General features: G+C 39.0%; 1 protein-coding gene across 1 annotated transcript in view; it reads right to left on the bottom strand.

Annotated features, from left to right (window-relative positions):
* Positions 1-295: 295 nt before the first annotated feature.
* The window catches only part of opn4b (opsin 4b), a 78,558-nt gene continuing 55,620 nt past the window's right edge, over positions 296-23,233 (bottom strand). Inside the window, exons 7-11 of the mRNA XM_060939039.1 lie at positions 15,771-15,878; positions 12,426-12,612; positions 12,132-12,323; positions 3,313-3,378; positions 296-541 (exon numbers count right to left, since the gene is read on the bottom strand). Coding sequence (XP_060795022.1) covers positions 296-541; positions 3,313-3,378; positions 12,132-12,323; positions 12,426-12,612; positions 15,771-15,878 — 799 coding nt within the window. The remainder of the gene's footprint in view (positions 542-3,312; positions 3,379-12,131; positions 12,324-12,425; positions 12,613-15,770; positions 15,879-23,233) is intronic.

A 23,233-nucleotide genomic window follows, 5' to 3' on the forward strand; every position in this document is an offset into this window, starting at 1 on the left:
ATAAGGACATTTCAAAGTGACCCCAAACTTTTGAACGGTAGTGTAAATCTCCGCATGCAGTTCAGGCTTCCTGGAAAACCTGCTAAGGGAAGACACTCTGCACTGCAGAAACCTTGAGCTGTACCTCAACACTCTCTCTCTTATCTTTGAAGATCACGCATGTACACACACACACAGAACGAAAAAGGGTTTCAAAACCTGCACACCAAGGATATATAACTTTTAAAATGAAAAGAAAAAGTGCAAGGAAGATAAGGGAAGAGAGATAAGGAAAGGACAGTTGTTGTTTTTTTCTTCAGACTCTATGCTGAGGAATGATAATGTTGGCAGTATTATTGCAGGCCTGAGAAGTGCTCACTTGGTCCATCACAAGAGGCTCCATGCTGACAGAGGACACCGGAGAAATGCCAGGGAGGCATGAAGAAGCATGGTCACTGGTCCCATCAGACAGGAGAGCAGGATGAGACTCGGAGGTTACAACAATGCAGGGAATAGGAGCTGCCAGCTTCTTCTGCTCAGCCTGCTCTGAGATCACACACGGCTGAGACGGGTAAAATGTGTGTCATTGTACAGTATGTTTACCTTAAACAATGTTTCTGACCTCATTTTCATTTTCATTTCAACACTGACTGATGATATCGAAATAAAACTGCAGGGGGAAATATACAATGCATGAACGATAACGCCAAAGCACAGTGGAAACTGCTGCCAAGGCCTTGAGAAATGGTTGAACACTTTCTATACTAGTCAAGATGAACAATCATGTAATAGAACAAGTGCATTCATATAAACATGTGATGTGCCCACAACCTTCATAGCAACTGTTAGAAAATTAATCAACACCTACTGACCAATCAGAATTGAGAATACTTAACCTGCAGTATCAGTTAAGCCTCTGGACCCCAAGGCATACCTGAGCATTTGATCAGAAACTTAATTCAGTTCTACTGATTTGTTCCTTCATCTTTTTCAGACTTGACTTCCTCCATTTGACTCTCTTTTGCAATTAGAAGTAAGGCAAGTAAGAAGTAATTCATGTGTTTCCATCTAAAAATGAGGCCATACTGGTGTATAACCCCATTTATTCTATACACATTCACTGGATATGAGCAATCGTGAGCTCTGATTGGCTAATCTACTACCAGGCTATCAGCTTATATACGATGAGTAGAGAAAAACAAAATGGCGGAGCATGTTGCTGAACCAACCAAGAACAAAATAAAAACTACTCGAAAACAAAACTCCAAAAAAAAAAAAAAAGCAACAAAATATGGAATAAAAGTATTTGATGGTAAGAATGGATCTTTTTTATTTTTCAAGAATTATTATTATAGCATTTTTCACAAAATTGCTCCTGTCATTTCACTGGTTTGTTTAAATTCTTCATCTCTAAACATTAAAATTTGTTGACATTTTTTTTAGCCTGGTTCAAAAAGCTCAAAGAAGTTTGAAAATTACATCACTGAAATGTCCAAGGAAGAATTAAATAAATGTCGAAAGCTATTCTATACCTTGGCACGACAGCAAGACGGCACTTTCTACAAAAAACAAAACACTAAAGTCAATTCATGCAGCCATTGATAGGTTTTTAAGAAGTCCACCTGAATGGAAATGATTTTGTCGGACGTTTTGTATAAAGTTTTTATTTATGAAATTTGCAAAAAAATAAAAATAAAAATGCTCTGTTTCTCAAACTCCAGTGAATGTAGATAGAATAAAACAGTTATTCCACTCAATCTCGTCGTACATGGCTTACAGCCAACTCGGTGCTACACGTCTCGTCGGCTGTCAGCTCAGGTACGACTCGATTTTGTGGAATAAATACAGATGCAAGAGTTGATTTACTCAATGAAGGAAATTATGATCAAATAAACTATTCTTAGATTAGGATATATGGACGTAATAAATGCTGAGATTTACTTTGAAACTGTCAACACTAACAATGATCAGGAAAGCATTTTCAGGCTCCAGGAATTCAAAATCTCATCTCATTTCATTATCTCTAGCCGCTTTATCCTGTTCTACAGGGTCGCAGGCAAGCTGGAGCCTATCCCAGCTGACTACGGGCGAAAGGCGGGGTACACCCTGGACAAGTCACCAGGTCATCACACATAGGCCAAGTTTACATTAGACCATATCTGTCTCGTTTTCTTCGCGGATGCACTGTCTGTTTACATTAAAACGCCTGGAAACGGGAATCTGCCAGGGTCCACGTATTCAATCTAGATCGTGTCTGGTCCGGTGCTGTGTAAACATTGAGAATACGCGGATACGCTGTGCTGAGCTCTAGCTGGCGTCGTCATTGGACAACGTCACTGTGACATCCACCTTCCTGATTTGCTGGCGTTGGTCATGTGACGTGACTGCTGAAAAACGGCGCGGACTTCCGCCTTGTATCACCTTTCATTAAAGAGTATAAAAGTATGAAAATACTGCAAATACTGATGCAAATACTGCCCATTGTGTAGTTATGATTGTCTTTAGGCTTGCCATCCTTCCACTTGCAAGTGGTAAGTGATATGCGCTGGGATCACACATACAGCGGCTCAGTCCCGAATCACTGCTTGTGCACTTCACTCGCGCGCTCTGTGAGCTGCGCAGGGCCGGAGTGCGCACCCTCCAGAGGGCACTCGCTGTTCAGGGCGGAGTGATTTGGAGCGCAGGATGCCTGCGGAGCCGAGCGTATCCGTGTATTGGTGTTGCTGTGTGCACGCGAATCGTGTATTGGTGTTGCTGTGTGCACACTAATCGTTTTAAAAACGTTAATCTGATGATCCGCTGATACGATCTAATGTAAACCCCACCATAGACACAGACAACCATTCACACTCACATTCACACCTACGGTCAATTTAGAGTCACCAGTTAACCTAACCTGCATGTCTTTGGACTGTGGGGGAAACCGGAGCACCCGGAGGAAACCCACGCGGACACGGGGAGAACATGCAAACTCCGCACAGAAAGGCCCTCGCCGGCCACGGGGCTCGAACCCGGACCTTCTTGCTGTGAGGCGACAGCGCTAACCACTACACCACCGTGCCACCCGGAATTCAAAATGTCTTACTGAATCACTTCATGACAAACGATTGAGTTTTATTAATGGTTTATTGAAACACACACAGTCAGTGTCCCTGTAGATTTCACAGGATTAATCTGTACCTACAATAAAGAAGCCGTCATTTTTTTCCCCCGAAATTAAATCCTGCTTGAGTGTCTAGTCCATGACAAGTTGATATTTATTACTGCACGCAAAGTCAAATAGACACCAAACAGATTTCAGTACAGTCACTAAATCGATGATGTTGCACTTACAGTAGAGAGCAGATGATTGGATTGGACAGCCTCAGTCATGGAGATGTCATCATTGTCTAACACAGTCTGTAAAGCCACGCAACAGGATAATTTGCATTAGTACTTGCTCAGACTGACACTTACTATTCCTTACATGCAGCAAATATTTTTTTTTGTATATTTTGCACAAAAAAATGCCATTGAAGTATTGCTCGGTAACACTTTTGGTGTAGATCACATCTATAATAAACCATGAACACATTCATAACAGGTTATAATGCGTTATAACATTATGTCTAATCATATTTAACAAACATTTTTAGTTGTATTCTTTATGTTACAGCTATAGCCTTACACTTCACTCTTGATGGTATCTGCTGGCTTAGTCCAATCAATATCTCGCTGTACATGTACAGTGACAATAAAGTGATAATATATTATCTTATCTTGTTGTTCTAATTATTAGCTCCACCAATTTTGTTGGAGGACGTTATGTTTTCACCTCTGTTTGTTTGTTTGTCTGTTTCCAATGTAACTCAAAAAGTAGTGAACGGATTTTGATGAAATTTTGAGGAAAGGTTAGCCAAAGAACAATGGTTAAATATTGATGCAAATCTGGATATGTATCTGGATCCAGGATTTTTTTTGTCCTTTCCCAACGCAACTCAAAAAGTAGTGAACAGATTTTGATGAAATTCTGAGGAAACGTGGGGCAAGGAAAAACTGAATAGATTTTGATGCAAATTCAAATATGTGGCTCGGCAGAGGTATGCACTCTACTTTATGAAAATGCATTACACTTCGTAGTTGTCCTTATTGTGCTGTATAAATTATTAATATGATGCATTGTAAGTAGTATTCATAACACATTATATTACTAATACGAAAAAACCCAGCCCCACTTTGTATAATGTATTATGAGACTGTCATGTAAAGGCAGCGGGTGACGGATGTAAATGCAGGAAGAGTTTTATTCATAAGCAGGCAGGCAAACAGTACAAAAATGTAGGAAAAAGGCAGAGTCGTTAAACAGGCAATGGTCATGCGAGGCACAGACAGGATATCAGAGGCAAGCACAAAGACAAAGTCCAAGATACAAAAGCAAGCCAAGAACCAGAGGAGCTAAATACAGAACAAAGGCTTGGTAATGTGAGACACTAGGTACAGTGCATATACTTTGCAAAGTCTGTGTGTACACAGAGTCCTTTTATGCATGTGCTGTGATCGCGCTCTAACCCGGAACAGGTGCATGGTCATTATTCCGAATGGCACTGCGCTGCACGCTCAGAGCACCAATGCACATGGATGTGACAGAGATCTGTCTTAATTTCTGTTGTACTAAATTTATTTTACCAGATAATCAAATTAAAGCACTTCACAACTCCTGATAGAAACATTTATTGGTTTTTTTTTTAATGCTACAGCAATATAGCGCTGGGCTTGATAAAAATGTGAGAAATCTCACTTCACTCACAAATGCAATGCATAAAATATATTAATAATCTATACTCAGAAAATCATGTTAGTTCCCAGTATGGTTTTTTTGGGATTGCTCATATAATGTGTTTCATACACTATTATAATTCTGTTAACAGTTTATAAATGCATATAAAAACATTGCTATAAAATGTAAAGTCTTTTCATAAATAATTATACCCGTGTTGAATGAATGCATTAGAACATGAATGAATGTAATAATAGGTTATTATGTATGTATTTCAACCCAACCATCTGTCATAAACTTTACTCCTGCTATGTTCAGCCTGTTTGACTACTGGGTTTTTGGCAGGTCATAGTAAATTCGGCATGTCTGAAAAGAGTGCCACTTAGTGGACATATTAGTCACATTTCATCTGACACAAGTCTTGTGGACACGAGGCTGTTTCTGAGGATTATCTCAAAGAGCAACAGATTAGACGCAGAGAATTATGCCTTAATCGCTCAGTACTGACTGACTCACGCAACGATCCACAACATGTGACCTAAATCAAGATGCTCTTTCAGGCCACATGGGAGCCTGACCAGATTACATTCCATTCAGAACTTACTGGGGCAGAAAGAGACCAAAATCAATATTGTGGTCTATTTTTCATTACTAAGTCATTTGTTTCTTTTCCGATACTGTATAATGCAATCAAGAGTGTGGTTTGGAACAAACAAACAAATAAACAGTGATGTCTATTTCTCAGATAAATTAGGAATAATTAATACATTCAATCCATTATGAGTAGAAAATAGTAAAGATAAATTTAATAATTAAAAAAAACTAATTAAAATGAATCAGACAGGGGCCTCTGGGTGTTGTGATTTTCTCGCCCTTAGATTAACACACTGTAAAATATAATAAGTTGACTTTACTTAAAAAAAAATGCAAAGTCGTTGCCTCAAAAAAAGTCATTTATGTTGATTTAGATAAATTAGATTGGGTTAACTTATTTTTTGTGAGTTTGCAGTACTCAAATTAACTTAGATTAGTTTGATTACATTAACTTATTTATTTTGAGTTTGCAGTACTCACATAAACTTATATTAATTTGATTACATTAACTTATTTATTGTGAGTTTGCAGTACTCATCTTATATAATTTTGATTACATTAACTTATTTATTTTAAGTTTACAGTACTCAAATCAATGGAATTCATGAATATTAAGTTAAATTTATGAAAAAAGATATCTGAAAGCCATTGATTTGAGTACTGTAAACTTAAAATAAATAAGTTAATGTAATCAAAATTATATAAGATGAGTACTGCAAACTCACAATAAATAAGTTAATGTAATCAAATTAATATAAGTTTATGTGAGTACTGCAAACTCAAAATAAATAAGTTAATGTAATCAAACTAATCTAAGTTAATTTGAGTACTGCAAACTCACAAAAAATAAGTTAACCCAATCTAATTTATCTAAATCAACATAAATGACTTTTTTTGAGGCAACGACTTTGCATATTTTTTTTAAGTAAAGTCAACTTATTATATTTTACAGTGCATGGAACAGAAAAACAGCAGAACCAAGATTAAATTGTTGACAATCTTTCATGTTATAATATGCATGTATTACGGGGTGTATTACTGCAGTAAGTGAGTGATGCTGTGTTCATGATCAAGTTGGAAATGGGATGTTTTTGACTTCCCAGTAGGAAAAATCCATTTGCTCTGGTTCTCTGAACTGGAATTCTGATTCAGACACTTTTTCGAGGACTGTAACTTCTCTGATTCTGTGACATCTTCAGCATTGCAGCGCTTATAGTGAAAAGTAAGAACAAGAAATAACAGTATGATTTAAGGCAGGGGTTCTCAACCTTTTCTACTTTCAGGCCCACCTATTCATACTTGTAACAAGTTGGGGCCCATTAAAAAAGATCGCCAATTATTTTGGCTCATCTATTCTATTAGAATCTAATAATCTATTGTAAAGTGTATTAATGGGATGCAACATCACTCCCTGTTACAGATGGGAGCCCAGGAATTAAATAAATGCAATAAAACAAACTGTTATTAATTGTAGATATTGTATGTAAAACTGTATGGATGTACCAGAAGCCAAACCATGCATGCAGGGCATTCTCAGTCAAAAGGGATTAATGATCCAAAAGTGGAGTCTGGGCGATTAACACAAGAACTTATTGCCATGTTTGTGTGCAGCAAACAAGCAAGTTATTAAAACCATGAACTACACTCAAAAGAAGTGGATATAGAAACCACTCAGTGGGATAGATCCTAACACGCTAAGGATTTTTCCTGTGAAAGAAAAATTTACTCGCTAAATTTAACATTAGCAGAATAAATTTTGATCCTATTGTAGCTGTAACTAAATACAAAGACAATAGTTATGCATACTATTAATTAACTTCATGTGAAGATAGCTTAAGCCTCGGTCACAACCAGCCGTACATGCTCCTACGGCCGGTCTACGTGCAAAAAACGCAAGAAACGCACAGAGGGCGCGCGTGCGACGTGCTGATTTTCGAGCCGTAGACTGGCCACAGACCGGCCGCAGAGGTTCTTTGTCATGTCAAACAAACTCTACGGGCGCTTACGTTTTCTTCAGGTTGCAAGACAAACTTACGGCCAACGTGCGTCTTTCTCCACGAAAAAAAAACAAAACGCAGCGATTTTGGAAACGCCAAAAATCTCACGGCCAAAAAATCGTACGTCCGGTTGTGACCTAGGCTTAACAGATAATCAACAGATTTAATTTTTTTTTAAAGATTGCATATATTTTTAGTCTGTCGTATTTGTAATTATTTGTATCTGTACACGACGCCATCAGCTCTGCTGATCAACTTATCGTATTTAAATAAAGTTATTTATTCATTCATTATGAGTTGGAAAACTATCCATCTGTTGAGTTCCCCGACATCTCAAACTACCTGGTGCTGCAGACATCGTTCTACACGGATACACAGAGGAAAACCTGGAAGAGCATGGAGGAGAACAACTTTTTATATGGCTGAGTTAAAGATCTGGGGCTCAGGACACTACAGGATAAATCCTGTATCGTTTTTGCCCGGGTAAATAGGAGTTTCTGGGCTTTTTGTATGCATCTTTGAGAAGGTTGCGAGAATGCTACAAATTTTAGTATCGGGTGTAAACAAACTACAGCCACTCGATTCACAATCTTCCCTGCTCTTCTCTTCCAGCAGGCATAATGCAGCCATCACAGATCCATATAATTTATCCACAAATGTATTTATTTATTTATCCTGCTCTGCTTTCTTTCTCTCTCTCGCTCTGTGTGTGTGTGTGTGTGTGTGTGTGTGTGTGTGTGTGTGTGCGCAAGCGTGGGTTAAATGTGACAAAATAAAGGCTTATTCTTCTTAATTTACCCATAAATGTATTTATTCCACCTGAAAAGTATACAGCAAACCAGCTACCAGATTTGGGACCCTACGATATCCTGAACTATTTAGTATTTGGCTTCAAACTTGAAAAAATTTCACGGCCCACTAATGAACCGCGGCACGGTGGTTGAGAAACACTGATTTAAGGTTTTTAAAATGAAAGCTTTAAGATCTTTTGAGTTTCTATTAAAGCTAGACCGCCTTTCAGATTTTTCAAGTGTAGGTCATAAAAAGAATTTTCCCTGAAATTTTTGTTTCATTGACCAAAAGCTACTGAATTCGAATCACAGACTTCCAATTTTATTAGGTTTTTTTTCTAAATAGAACAATTAATGAATTTCGGGGCCATGTGGCTCTAAATTCTCTGCTATTTTTTCCTGCTTCACCATGACCCAATTCAAGATACTATGTCATGCATGATGTGGTGGGCTTTCCCCGTTCGCACAAGTCATTATGGAATACAAATTTGAAACAGGAGAGAAAAACGGAGGACGTGAGTGTGCGAACGAAACGTGAAAGACCGACTACAGTAACGGAAAGTGAGGAGAAAAGATGTTATGTTGCGAAGGAAAGGACACACAGGACCAAACTAATAAATATTGGTGGTCAGTGAGCATCTCGGTGTGATCAACTGTTCGTTTAGCGACACTATGATGGAACTATCAGTACACGGTCAAAGATAAACCTGCGCATGCGCACACGGATTTCCTCTGTCTGCTTGACTGCGTGAAGCAAGCGATTTCATGCACATTATTTGCTTGGGAATCACCTCAAATTAAATAACTTCTCAGTCACAGAATGGCCTGATATTTTGTAAGAGATTAAGAACGAAGCTTAAATATATATCACAATGACCAAATTTCAGAAGGAACTAAACTTCACCAACTTTATGAAATTGAAAGTCCGTCTCACTTTAATATTTGAAATCCCTAAATACAGGGTGATACTTTGATAAAGTAAATGTTAATTAGCATTCTTCATTATTTTTTTTATTTTCCCCAAATTTCTCCCTAATTTTGTTATGGCAAATTTCTCTAGTTAGGTTGGCCCGACACTAGAGGATAACCAGGCCGAGTTTGGGTCCGATTTTCGCTTTCCGGGAGCGTTCCCGATTTGAGGCTAGTCAGAAGCAATTATCTGCCCAAATAATCCTGTAGTGTGAGGAGTTTACAGACATCATCCTAAAGTCACTGACTAGATCGGAGCCTTCACGATTTAGAATCATAAATATCGAACATGTTTGATATTTCTGACTAAAACTCATGTGGTGTGAAAGGAACAGCGATGGAATATTGAGCAGAGAGCGAGCTGACCAGGAAGCACCATGTGTAACACGGCATCTCCAAGGCAGTCGAAGTTCCGAGAATGTATAAAAATGCAACATTTCTAATGATCATAGATTTCACTCTCTCCTCCACCTGTGTACATACAGTGGTGCTTGAAAGTTTGTGAACCCTTTAGAATTTTCTATATTTCTGCATAAATATGACCTAAAACATCATCAGATTTTCACACAAGTCCTAAAAGTAGATAAAGAGAACCCAGTTAAACAAAGGAAACAAAAATATTATACTTGGTCATTTATTTATTGAGGAAAATGCTTCAATATTACATATCTGTGAGTGGCAAAAGTATGTGAACCTTTGCTTTCAGTATCTGGTGTGACCCCCTTGTGCAGCAATAACTGCAACTAAACGTTTCCGGTAACTGTTGATCAGTCCTGCACACTGGCTTGGAGGAATTTTAGCCCGTTCCTCCGTACAGAACAGCTTCAACTCTGGGATGTTGGTGGGTTTCCTCACATGAACTGCTCGCTTCAGGTCCTTCCACAACATTTCCATTGGATTAAGGTCAGGACTTTGACTTGGCCATTCCAAAACATTAACTTTATTCTTCTTTAACCATTCTTTGGTAGAACGACTTGTGTGCTTAGGGTCATTGTCTTGCTGCATGACCCACCTTCTCTTGAGATTCAGTTCATGGACAGATGTCCTGACATTTTCCTTTAGAATTCGCTGGTATAATTCAGAATTAATTGTTCCATCAATGATGGCAAGCCGTCCTGGCCCAGATGCAGCAAAACAGGCCCAAACCATGATACTACCACCACCATGTTTCACAGATGGGATAAGGTTCTTATGCTGGAATGCAGTGTTTTCCTTTCTCCAAACATAACACTTCTCATTTAAACCAAAAAGTTCTATTTTGGTCTCATCCATCCACAAAACATTTTTCGAATAACCTTCTGGCTTGTCCACGTGATCTTTAGCAAACTGCAGACGAGCAGCAATGTTCTTTTTGGAGAGCAGTGGCTTTCTCCTTGCAACCCTGCCATGCACACCACTGTTGTTCAGTGTTCTCCTGATGGTGGACTCATGAACATTAACATTAGCCAATGTGAGAGAGGCCTTCAGTTGCTTAGAAGTTACCCTGGGGTCTTTTGTGACCTCGCCAACTATTACACGCCTTGCTCTTGGAGTGATCTTTGTTGGTTGACCACTCCTGGGGAGGGTAACAATGGTCTTGAATTTCCTCCATTTGTACACAATCTGTACAGGGTGCCCACTCACACCTGATTGTCATCCCATTGATTGAAAACACCTGACTCTAATTTCACCTTCAAATTAACTGCTAATCCTAGAGGTTCACATACTTTTGCCACTCACTTATGCAGAAATATAGAAAATTTGAAAGGGTTCACAAACTTTCAAGCACCACTGTATTAGCATGAGCTTGTATGGTAGTAGTGCTGTAGTACTTGAGACCAGTCTCAAGACCACTTTTTTGAAGGTCCTGGTCTCGTCTCGGAATTGACTGCATTTTTACTTGGTCTTGTCTTGGTCTTGGACATAGAGACTTGGGATTTTATTTCAAGGCCAGTCAAGACTACAGTTGTGGGGATTTCACTAAGTTGCCTGTGCATTGTCTGATTTATTTGTTAACATCAATACTGTGATTGGATGTAAAACTTCCTGCTTCAAATGCAAACAATAGCATGACTCATTGCTAATTTGAAATTTTCATTACTGTTAATACCTGGTCCCTCCCCACCCCCCTTCACACCCACTGGTCTGGTCCTGGTCTTGACTTGGTCTCACCCCCTCAAAGTCTTGGTCTTGTCTTGGTCTCAATACACTCTGGTCTTGGTCTTGACTTGGTCTCACCCCCTCAAAGTCTTGGTCTTGTCTTGGTCTCAATACACTCTGGTCTTGGTCATGACTTGGTCTCGGTTTAGGTGATCTTGACTACAACACTATCTTGTAGCAGTAGCTTGCACTAGCTCACCTCCAGCTCATGCTGCAAAATATATAAGTGCAGGTGTCCATACAGTGTTTTTTTTTTTTCCGAGCACAAGCGTCTCAGTTGTTTCCAATGAGGAGAGCACACACACACTGTACTCATTGTCTTTTTTTCTCAGAGCGCTCCATTTTTTTGTGGGTACTATCGACCTCATGACCTCATAGACACCTATGATTGGCTAATATTGCTGTGATTGATAGAGAAGACAGAGTATGCCACCCCTCCCTGAGAGTATGGCCAATTTTTGCTCTCTTGAAGCCCCTTAATGCATCTACATTTCCCAATTCAGATAGCTGAAGGAGTAAACATTAATGAGGGAGGAAGTAGGTTCTGTGCTGGAACACTGAAAGTTTCCACTTATCATGAACGCAGCATGAGATCCAAGCATCCGAGCAGATTTACAAACTAAGCTACAATTAGATATGCTTGACAGGAGTGGCAGGTAATAGGAGGTTTCATTAAATTTTCATTTGAGAAGTAATTAGTGAAGCAGAGAGGCTTTGCAGGTTGACATGACTTCTCAAAATTCATGCTTTCATCAGTCAGCCTTACAAGAAAATTGTACAAGGTCAAATGGAATTTCTCTGGAATGACTGGAAATAACTTGCACAACTACGTTCCAGCTAATTTCCCAGATCCAGGTGAACTGAGCTATCAGAAGTGCACAAACAATACCGTGGACTCTTACTCACGCTGATGTAAACACAGTCGGTGAGGTTTAGACCTGCATCTACAGGACTTCTGCTGATGCTGCCTGATTCTCGACCTCTCACCTTCACCTTTAGAGAGCTGCAGTGCCTAAAGTCAGACAGCTCTTTACGGCCTTCATACGACACCTGACGGGAAAGAGCACCCGCCATGTCCATCTCTGTGTCCGTCAAAGCCTGAGACAGATACAGAGAAACAGAGTGGCAGTGCCTTATATGACTGGACCAATTATGCAATGAAAGGAAAACTGGGATGGATGGGAAAAGATGTGTTCATACAGACTCGCTGTCAGACACTGAGGACAGGGGAGTCCTGTTGTTTTGACGCATGCTGTTGCCGGGTTCTGAAACCTGGCTGGTCACAGTGGAGCGGCGTGTGGACATAAAACTGCTGCTAGTCAAGCGTTCTCCATGACGAACACACAGTAGTGCACCCAGACATGGAATATATCTTGCTAAAGCAGATCTGACCCAACACGGAAGAGTAGAGGAAAAAGAGTGGAGAGGAAGAAAAAGAGAAACAAGAGCATATTGTGGACAAATATACATATATGACACAGATATTTTCTTTGAGACCACGAAAAATTGCAGTCTGAGATGAGGCATATCATGAGTGTAACACAGCAAAATGAATACAAATGTAATATTCCTAAAAGATATTCCATAAATATTATTTTAAAAGGTTTTTTTAAAACCTTTTTTTTTATTTGTTAAAAATAGTCAGGTTTAATTTAGTAATACAGATTGTAATTCTGAACGACAATTCAGACTTCTTCTACCTTTCATGTGTATTTTTCCAACATACTCATTTACAAACCCAGTTCCAAAAAAGTTGGGACGCTGTGTTAACTGTAAATAAAAACAGAATGTGATAAATTGCAAATCATGGAACACCTATATTTCATTGAAAATAGTACAAAGACAACATATCAAATGTTGAAACTGAGAAATGTTATTGTTTTTTTGAAAAATATCTGCTCATTTTGAACTTGATGTCAGCAACACGTTTCAAAAAAGTTGAGACGGGGCAACAAAAGACTGAAAAAGTTGTGTAATCCCAAAAAAAAAAAGAAACCAACTAATTTGGTTAATTGGCAACAGGTCAGTAACATGACTGGGTATAAAAAGAGCATCCCAGTGAAGCGGAGTCTCTCAGAAGTAAAGATGGGGAGGGGTTCACTGCTCTATGAAAGACTACATGGGCAAACAGTGCAACAATTTAAGAATAACGTTCCTCAATGTAAAACTACAAAGAATTTGTGGATCACATCATCGATGGTACATAATATCATGAAAAGATTCAGAGAATCTGGAGAAATCTCTGTATGCAAGAGAGAAGGCTGAAAACTGACATTGGATGCCTGTGATCTTCAGGCCCTCAGGAGACACTGCATTAAAAGCAGACATGTGTCTGTAGTGGAAATCACTGCATGGGCTCAGGAACACTTCAGAAAACCATCGTCTGTGAAAACAGTTCATTACTGCATCTGCAAATGCAAGTTAAAACTAGATATAAACAATATCCAGAAACACCGCCACCTTCTCTGGGCCCGAGCTCTTTTCGATGAACTGAGGCGAAGTGGAAAATTGTCCCGAGGTCTGACGAATCAAAAGTAGAAATTCTTTTTAGAAATCACGGACACCACATCCTCCAGGCTAAAGAGGAGAGGGACCATCTGGCTTGTTATCAGCACACAGTTCAAAAGCTAGCGTCTGTGATGGTGTGAGGGTGCATTAGTGTACATGACATGGCTAGCTTGTACATCTGGGAAGGCGTCATTAATGCTGAATGATATATATACACGTTTCAGAGCAATATGCTGCCATCCCAGACAAAATCTTTTTCACGGAAGACCTTCCTTGTTTCAGCGAGACAATGCCAAACCGCTTTCTGCATATATTAAAAGTGCATGGCTCCGTAGTAAGAGTCCGGGTGCTAAACTGGCCTGCCTGCAGTCCAGACCTGTCTCCCATTTAAAACATTTGGTGCATTATGAAGCGCAAAATACGATAAAGGAGACCCCGAACTATTGAACAACTGAAATTGTAAATCAGGCAAGAATGGGACAACATTTCTCTTTCAAAACTACAGCAACTGGTCTCCTCAGTTCTCAAACGTTTACAGAGCATTGTTAAAAGTAGAGGTGCTGCAACACATGCCCCTGTCCCAACTTTTCTGAAATGTGTTACTGACATCAAATGAGCATATATTTTTCAAAAAACAATAAAATTTCTCAGTTTCAACATTTGATATGTTGTCTTTGTACTATTTTCAATGAAATATAGGGTTTCCATGATTTGCAAATGATCACATTCTGTTTTTATTTACAGTTTACACAGCATCCCAACTTTTTTAGAATTGGGGCTGTATGAAACAAAAAACAACAACAAAAAAAATCAAGGTCATAATATTTATCATGTACATTAAATATGTTCTGTAAAATTAAAAAAATTTAGCTATAAAATCACATCTTGACTTTGATCCATTTGTGCATTTGCCTTCTATAGAGGGACTAAACATAACTCACTCATGTGGACAATATATTTTGTTATCAAAAATTGGTTTTTGATCAAAAACAAACTTTACTGAGAAGAACGGTAAAGTTTTTTTTTTTTAACTATTCTAAAACCACATACTTCGTTCTAATGGTAACACAGTTTGTTCAAAGTTCACTGATGTTCTCTTTAACCTTTAACACCTGAGTATAGTTTCTAGCTTGTTTGAAAACTACAACTTGTCTTACAAAAGTACTGCATAACTTCTGTTTGAAAATTATAGTTTGACAAAAGTTGTCATTTTTTTATACAATACTATGCAAAAGTCATAAATATTCTGTAAAGAAAGGATGCTTCAAAATGGGGTAAAAAAAATCTAAAGTTTCTCAATATCAATGCATTAACTTTAAAGAGTAGTAAACACCTAAATAAAAATATATTTGGTATGATCCTTTTCTTTAAAATTGTATCAATTCTGTAGTGAAGTTTTATTAAGTCTAAGGTAGCCATGCAGTTTTTATGTATGGAATTAAACAACACAACAGGGTGTGATTTTCTCGGAAAATAATCAAAGACATGAAGCAGAGTTGCTATTAGCGCACAAAAGTTGATTATTCGTCAGTAACAGGATGTCCTGAAGTGTTTTATTCCTCTATTTTCGCTCGTATGTTGTGGAACTTGCCTCAGAGAACATGTCTCAGTTCTTCTCAGACTTTTGTGATAAAATCAGTTCTTGCTGGACACAGATTTTCTGCCATTGTTTATTTTATGGACCATTATAATAAACACTGTCCCATCTTTGAAATTATAGAAGATGCGTCTTTTGTAAAGACTGTGTACGAATTGTGTGTAAAGATTTTTTTACACCTGGAGCTTAAAGCCTGCCTAAATTGCATGCTAAGAATAAAATTATTCATTTTGTCAAGCTCCTGTTAATTAAACCTTTCCAGTAATCTAAAGCCAATCATAAAGATCCAAACTTGGTACTTTCTCGTACGAGTGTGACAAGTTTTCAACTATTAACAGATTGTTACTTGTCCCACCAACACATTCAGTGATTTTTGTTCTAGCCTGCTTCACTCTGCAGCATCACTCAGGATGTAGACAGCAAGCAGTGCAGTGAAGTACCTGTATTTGGGATGTGTGATGGCATAAATGATGGGGTTGTGGATAGCCGAAGCCTTGGCAATCACAGCAGGAATAGAGTTCATATACGGGGTGAGCAAGTCAGCGTAACTAAGTAGAGAGAGTTTGAGCAAATGAATGTTGTACAAACGCTTTAACACAACAGTGATGGAAAAAAATGAGAAAGAAAAACCACATGTGCATTCTACTTGCCAGTAATAGCCAGCCAAAGTGTACAGTACTGTGTAAAAGTCTTCGGCATATGTAAAGAAATGCTGTAGACCAAAAATTGCTTAAAAGTAATGAAATGAAATGTTTCAACATTAAAAAATACTATAAACAGTAATCAGTAAGCTATAATTAATAAAACAAAGTCAATATTTGGTGTGAGACGACCCTCTGCTTAAAAAAAAAATAGTAGTCTCAGGTCCAATGAGTGCAGTTTTATGCGGAAATGAGTTGTAGGTTTTACTGAGCATCTTCCAGAACCAGCCACAGTTCTTCTGGACACTTTGACTGTCACACTCGCTTCTTCATTTTGCACCAAAACCCAGCAGCCTTCATTATGTTTTCTTTTTTAATCTGAAAAGTGCTCTCTTATGTAATATGCTGCTCAGATACAAAAAAATTTTCTGTAACATTTAATTTTGTGCTGGAAAACGAAAGTTTGGAACTCTAAAATGTTTTTCTACCAACTCGATAATGTAGAAGTCATAAAATAGAAACCTATAACAACGTTTGTATGGAAAAGAAATAGGGTGCCTTAGACTTTTGCACAGTATACAGTATATACACAAAACATTTCAATGAGAGACTATAGACTTCACATTAAGGTTAACATTACATTAAAGATTTAGGCAACTAGTTTTATTTATCATTTACAAAAGGATCTGTCTGGAAGAGTTAGCCTCTTAAAATCAAAAGTTCTTACTGAGTTACTCACATTAAAGAACAATATTCAGTACCTACTATGAATTATTCAGTAACTACAGAGAGGAATGCAAGTCTGGACCTGTCAAAAGGTCCTGGGCGCTTACGAAGTTCATAAACATCACAGATTTTTCATTTCACATCTGTATTAGTGGCTTAATAGAGTCAGTTCATTTAATATTTAAGTCCATGTAAAACAGTAATAATGTGTGTGTTATGAGTTTGTTACACCACAGAACAATGTGTTATTAACCATCAGGCTAAATTTGAATGATTAAAAAAAAATCACCAAGGATATGAAGTTAGGTTTCAGAATCATGAAAAAATAATCAGCACTCTGTGTTCTGGGATCCTGGTAGTCTAGGACCTGGCTTAGACATGCATGCACATCATTTAGGAGAGGATAATTCAACTGTTATAGGCTAATTTGACCCCAAGGAATAACTTGGGACGTGTGCCAAAATCGCTATCTGGGGCGAACTGCCTGAAAATGACCAATCCAAAATGGCCGCTGGTATTGCGGTATTATTATTGTGTTACTCTTCGTGTTCCTGACCCTGGTTTATGTGACACATAAACAGTAATAATGTGATGTTAAAAGTTGTATTGTTGGTTGTTAAACATTTAGGCTCTCAAGATATTGCTGCCTACTAAAGTAATAAGTTTTTGTTTTGTATTTTTCACTTTAAAGGGGTACCAAATATAATATATACAGTTGCTGATGTGACAAAGTAACGTATTCTTAAGTATTCTATCAAATTTATATACTAGAAAACAACGAAATATCTTGGTAATTGTAAATATAATAGTCGGTACGCTAAACGGCACAAGAGTCGCCATTTTTAAAAGACCGTGACGTCAGCCCTACCCACTGCACTAGGAGAGAAGCGTGTAATCATGGCGTCGAGCGCATCAAGTGAAAGCGACAGCTCTGTCGAATCATACGAAGAGATCCCGCAAAAGACACGTCTGGAGGATCGTTATGCTTTCCATCGGTCCTGTTATTACACCCGAAAGCAACACACTGTGGCATTGTGTAGCCGATCACTTACAATTCATCCTACTTTCCGATTCACACGTGCTAGTCCCAACCTCAATGAGCCAACAGAACTGGGCACATACATACGTCATGAGTGTTACGCAGAGAAAATGAACGTGCATTCTGATTGGATAAAATTAATATCATGGCGGGCTGTTCAAACTGCGGAAATAGTTTGCTCGAGCTACTTTCAAAACACTATAACTTTCCAACCTTAGAACAAAAAACTTTTGTAAGTCTTGAATAAGGTTCGTTAATGTGTGTTTTATTGTTATATTTACTCTATATATTGCCCTTTAAGTTAACATTCCATTGATCATAATAGTATGATTGAAAATACAATTTATTTATATTAATCAAATGCTTGCTTTCTTATACTCTCCTAAATTATGTGCATAGGTCTCTCAATTCCATGATTTCATGTTTGAGGTAGGATTATTCTTTTTTTCTCATGTTTACTGTGAAACTGCAATTTTGGCCAATTTTTCGTGTTTTTTTTTTTTACCTTGCCCTTGACCATAGCTTGTTCCCTTTTCCTTCAATCATGAAAATAATGCCACTAATGGATTCCCCATACCCAAAAACCCATAAAATGAGGTATTGCACATACTTCTGTGGTGAGTGGTTCAAAAATTGATATTTTCAATATGGCTACTGGCAGCCATCTTGGATTGGTAATTTTCAGCCTGCTCGCTCCGGATAGCAATTTTGGCACACATCCCAAGTTGTTCCTTGGGTTCAAATTAGCCTATAACAGTTGATTTATTCTCCTAAATTATGTGCATACATATCTAACCCAGGTCCTCTACTATGGAGTCATGTCTGCTGAAGGTGCTGAAACTTGTAGCCTCTCTCAATTGTCAAATACCACTATGAGCTGAAAAGAATGCTAGCAACTTTATTGCAGTTGTATAGCCATACAGGTTTGAGCCACCAAAGCCAGAATCTGATTCAAGCCCGAGGACACTGACGTACCCGAGAATCAACCTCTCAGTATGCAACAGAACGGTAATGTTTTCTCCCATTTTTGCAAGAAGAGGTGGGTAGAGTAAGCAAAAACTGTACTCAAATAAAAGTACTGTTACTTTATACTTAATCATATGTAATAATAATTACTCAAGTAGAAGTAAAAGCACTCGTCAATATAATGATCTGAGTATGAGTAAAGAAGATCTCATCAAAGGGCTACTCAAGTAACGAATAAATTCACATGATGATTTATTACATCGAGAATGTATTACATTCAAATGTAGGAGAATATTATTTATGCCCAAAATAAAACAAGTTTAAGTGCTTGTCTAAAAAGCACAACATAAAATCGACTCATTCAAGTACTATTCATAAAATAAATAAATAAATAAATAAATAAAAGCAATTTTGAATTTTGCCACAGGCTGGGTTCATAAATCTTCAAGGATAAAGACGAGAGAGATGTGAGAGATGTGAGAGAGAGAGAGAGAGAGAGAGTTGAGCAACACAGAGCTCTTTGTGTGTGTGTGTGTGTGTGTGTGTGTGTGAGAGAGAGAGAGAAAATAAATCATACCCATGCATCAATTGTCTATTTGTGTGTATCTAAGCAGTCGACATCATAGAAGCTGTGTGTGTGTGTGTGTGTGTGTGTGTGTGTGTGTGTGTGTGTGTGTGTGTGTGTGAATAAAAACAATTTAATAAATTAAATAAAAGTAGAGAGCAGTGTGTAGTCGAATGTAACAGAGTATAAGCACATATTTAAATCTTAAATGTACTCGAGTAGGAGTAAAAAGTATTATGCATTAAAACTACTCAGACACTGTCAGAAATAGGAGTCCATTTCTGTCCCCCAAGCTACAACCTACACAAATGTACCCCCTAGAGCTCATTATTGGACCTCAAGGTAACTATTGCCGCTTTTCCACTACAAACGCGGCTGAGCCGTGCCGTGCCGAGTCGAGCTGAGTCGAGCTGAGCGGGGCTGTTGGAGTTGCATTTCGACTACAACCGCGCTGGCTGGAAGTGGGTGGACACATTGGGTGGAGTTAGCGAAAGTGGGTGGACGTCATGTGATGTCGTTAAGCAGCGCAAACAGTGACATCAGTGACAGTGGCGGAACAAGTCAGAGCCGGGCCGGGGGCGGGGCAAATGACCGGACCCTTTATTAAAGCTTATCATAACATCATTTTAGGCTACAAAATGTCCGCAACTGCAGTGTTTACCAATTTCAACACTACCGGGTGCAACTATGTTATTTAGTACATCAAGTCCTTCAAACGAACATGTAACTCAGAAACAAAAAACATTAGGATACTGTACATGGCTCATAATAAAACATCAATAGCCTATACTGCGCACATTATTTGAAGGGCATACGAATGAGCGCTCAGAGGTTGCAACGGTGACAGGAAGAGTCAGAAATAAAAGGAGGGCGGTGCAAACCTCACTGAATGCACTGTGTTTACCAATTTCAACACTACGGGGTGCAACTATGTTATTTTGTACATTAAGTCCTTCAAACGAACATGTAACTCAGAAACAAAAAAAACATTCGGCGACATACTGTACATGGCTCATAATAAAACATCAATAGCCTACTGCGCGCATTATTTGAAGGGCATACGACGAGCCTTGCGCTCCGCGAACTCGTCCACGATGCTCTGTATGTCACTGATTCAGTGATCTTTTAAGCGGTAGTCTCACGACCCGAATAGTAAACAACAAACATGGAGGACATGGAGTCGTTAGTGTTGCTGGTCTTGGTGCTGTGGCTTGTTGTCACCGATAACGCGGACAGATACTGGCAAGAGCGTACAGATGAGGCGAGGCGCATAAGGCTTCAGAAATTCTCGTAATTAGGGCCCGAGCCCTATAGGGCGAAGGCCCTATTGATCTTGTTCGGTTTTTTATTATTATTATTATTATTATTATTATTATTCTTATTATTATTATTATTAGGGCCCGAGCCCTATAGGGCGAAGGCCCTATTGATCTTGTTCGGTTTTTTATTATTATTATTCTTCTTATTATTATTATTATTATTATTATTCCTTAGTCGCGGTCGCTGTTCGGCCTTTTTTGGGGCACTTCCTGTGGACGAAAACGCGCATATTTTGGATCATTTTATCGGCATCCCCTACGCTACTCAGATCCAAAACCCCAGATCTGGGCGGGGCTCTGGGCCTCTATAGCGCCCCCTAACGCCTTGAAAATTTTGCCTTTTTTCGAAGGCTCCTGGTTGCCATATAGTTTGTCGTAGAGGAACGAAATTTGGTTCACATATGTATCTTACTGAGACGAACAAAAAAAGTTCTATGAATGCATAGCCACGCCCAACAGGAAGTGAGGTAATTTTACTTTTGTGCGAAATGCATGGCCACGAAGACGGCGCAACTCCTCCTAGACCGTTCATGGGAATGTCACCAAAATTGATACACATCATCTACAGACATGGCTGACAAAAGTTACTAAATACGTTTCACGTAGGATAAAACGTTCAGAAGTTATACGTCAATCAATTTTCACTTCAAAATTTTACATGCTAAAAAATTCATAACAAATCTTCTAATTGCTCAAAACTGCTCATACTTCACACGCAAATCACTCATTGGGCTTCTGACATGTTACCCAATTTCTGTGATATTTCGCCACTGGGGGCGCTATTTTTGGGCAAAAAATCCAATCTTTCCTCAAATTTGGTCAAACTTCACGGCCACCCTCTTACTACGTCCCATGTCATGTATACCGCATTTTGGGAATTTTCGTCCATGGGGGGCGCTGTTTTTGGCCGACGCAATTGCTCCAAAACGGGTTTTTGGTAAATAATTCCATAATGCTTTTCCTTCACACCACTACCTTGTGATAGTGCGTTCCTGTTGTAGACACTTATTTTTCCAACTCATAATCGCTCATGTACAGCATAGCGCCACCTTCTGACATGGGAAAAACCAAAAAATTTATTCTTCAAAAATCTATATCTCATCTTCTATTTACTCAATTGTCATCAAACTTCATACGCAAACTCTTCATAGCTAACCTGACATGTCCGCCAAATTTTGTGCACTTTCGCCCCTGGGGGTGCTGGTGATGGCGGAAATGATATTGCAGCTTCTGATTTGTCAAACTTGGCAAGCAAACTCTTTTCAAGACCCTTATTGGGGCGCTTGCCATGGTCGACAACGCACGAAATTTGGCTCCTTTTTCTTAGACTGCCACCGCTACTGAGAACCAAAAGCCCAGATCCAGCCGGGCCTCAGGGCCTCTATAGCGCCCCCTAACTCGTTGTGATTTTGGCCTCCCGCTTTAAGGTGCCTGGTTGCCATGTAGTTTGTAGGAGTGGCATGCCATTTGGTACGCATATGTATCTCACTAAGCCGGACAAAAATGTAATGCCAATGCATTAGCCACGCCCAACAGGAAGTGAGGTAATTTCACTTTTGTGCGAAATGCATGGCCACGAAGACGGCGCAACTCCTCCTAGACTGTTCATAGGAATGTCACCAAAATTGATACACATCATCTACAGACATGGCTGACAAAAGTTACTAAATAAGTTTCACGTAGCTTAAACCGCTCAGAAGTTATACGTCAATCAATTTTTAATGCAAAATTTTACATGCTTAAAAATTCATAACAAATCTTCTAATTGCTCAAAACTGCTCATACTTCACACGCAAATCCCTCATTGGGCTTCTGACATGTTCCCCATTTTCTGTGCTATTTCGCCACTGGGGGCGCTATTTTTGGGCAAACAATCCAATCTTTCCTCAAATTTGGTCAAACTTCACGGCCACCCTCTTACTACCGCCCATGTCATGTACACCACATTTTGGGAATTTTCGTCCATGGGGGGCGCTGTTTTTGGCCGACGCAATTTCTCCAAAACGGGTTTTTGGTAAATAATTCCATAATGCTTTTCCTTCACACCACTACCTTGTGATAGTGCATTGCTGTTGTAGACACTTATTTCTCCAACTCATAATCGCTCATGTACAGCATAGCGCCACCTTCTGACATGGGAAAAACCAAAAAATTTATTCTTCAAAAATCTATCTCTCATCTTCTATTTACTCAATTGTCATCACACTTCATACGCAAACTCTTCATAGCTCTCCTGACATATCCGCCAAATTTTGTGCACTTTCACCCCTGGGGGTGCTGGTTATGGCACAAATGATATTGCAGCTTCTGATTGGTCAAACTTGGCAAGCAGACTCTTTACGGTATTTCGCGGGGACGCATGCCCCCGCCCCCCCTGGCCGCTGGCGCGAGGGCCCGTCAAGGCCGCTTGCGGCTTTAATTATTATTATTATTCCTTAGTCGCGGTCGCTGTTCGGCCTTTTTTGGGGCACTTCCTGTGGACGAAAACGCGCATATTTTGGATCATTTTATCGGCATCCCCTACGCTACTCAGATCCAAAACCCCAGATCTGGGCGGGGCTCTGGGCCTCTATAGCGCCCCCTAACGCCTTGAAAATTTTGCCTTTTTTCGAAGGCTCCTGGTTGCCATATAGTTTGTCGTAGAGGA

This window comes from Neoarius graeffei, chromosome 14 (genome assembly GCF_027579695.1).
Source record: "Neoarius graeffei isolate fNeoGra1 chromosome 14, fNeoGra1.pri, whole genome shotgun sequence".
NCBI classification, from domain to species: Eukaryota; Metazoa; Chordata; class Actinopteri; order Siluriformes; family Ariidae; genus Neoarius; species Neoarius graeffei.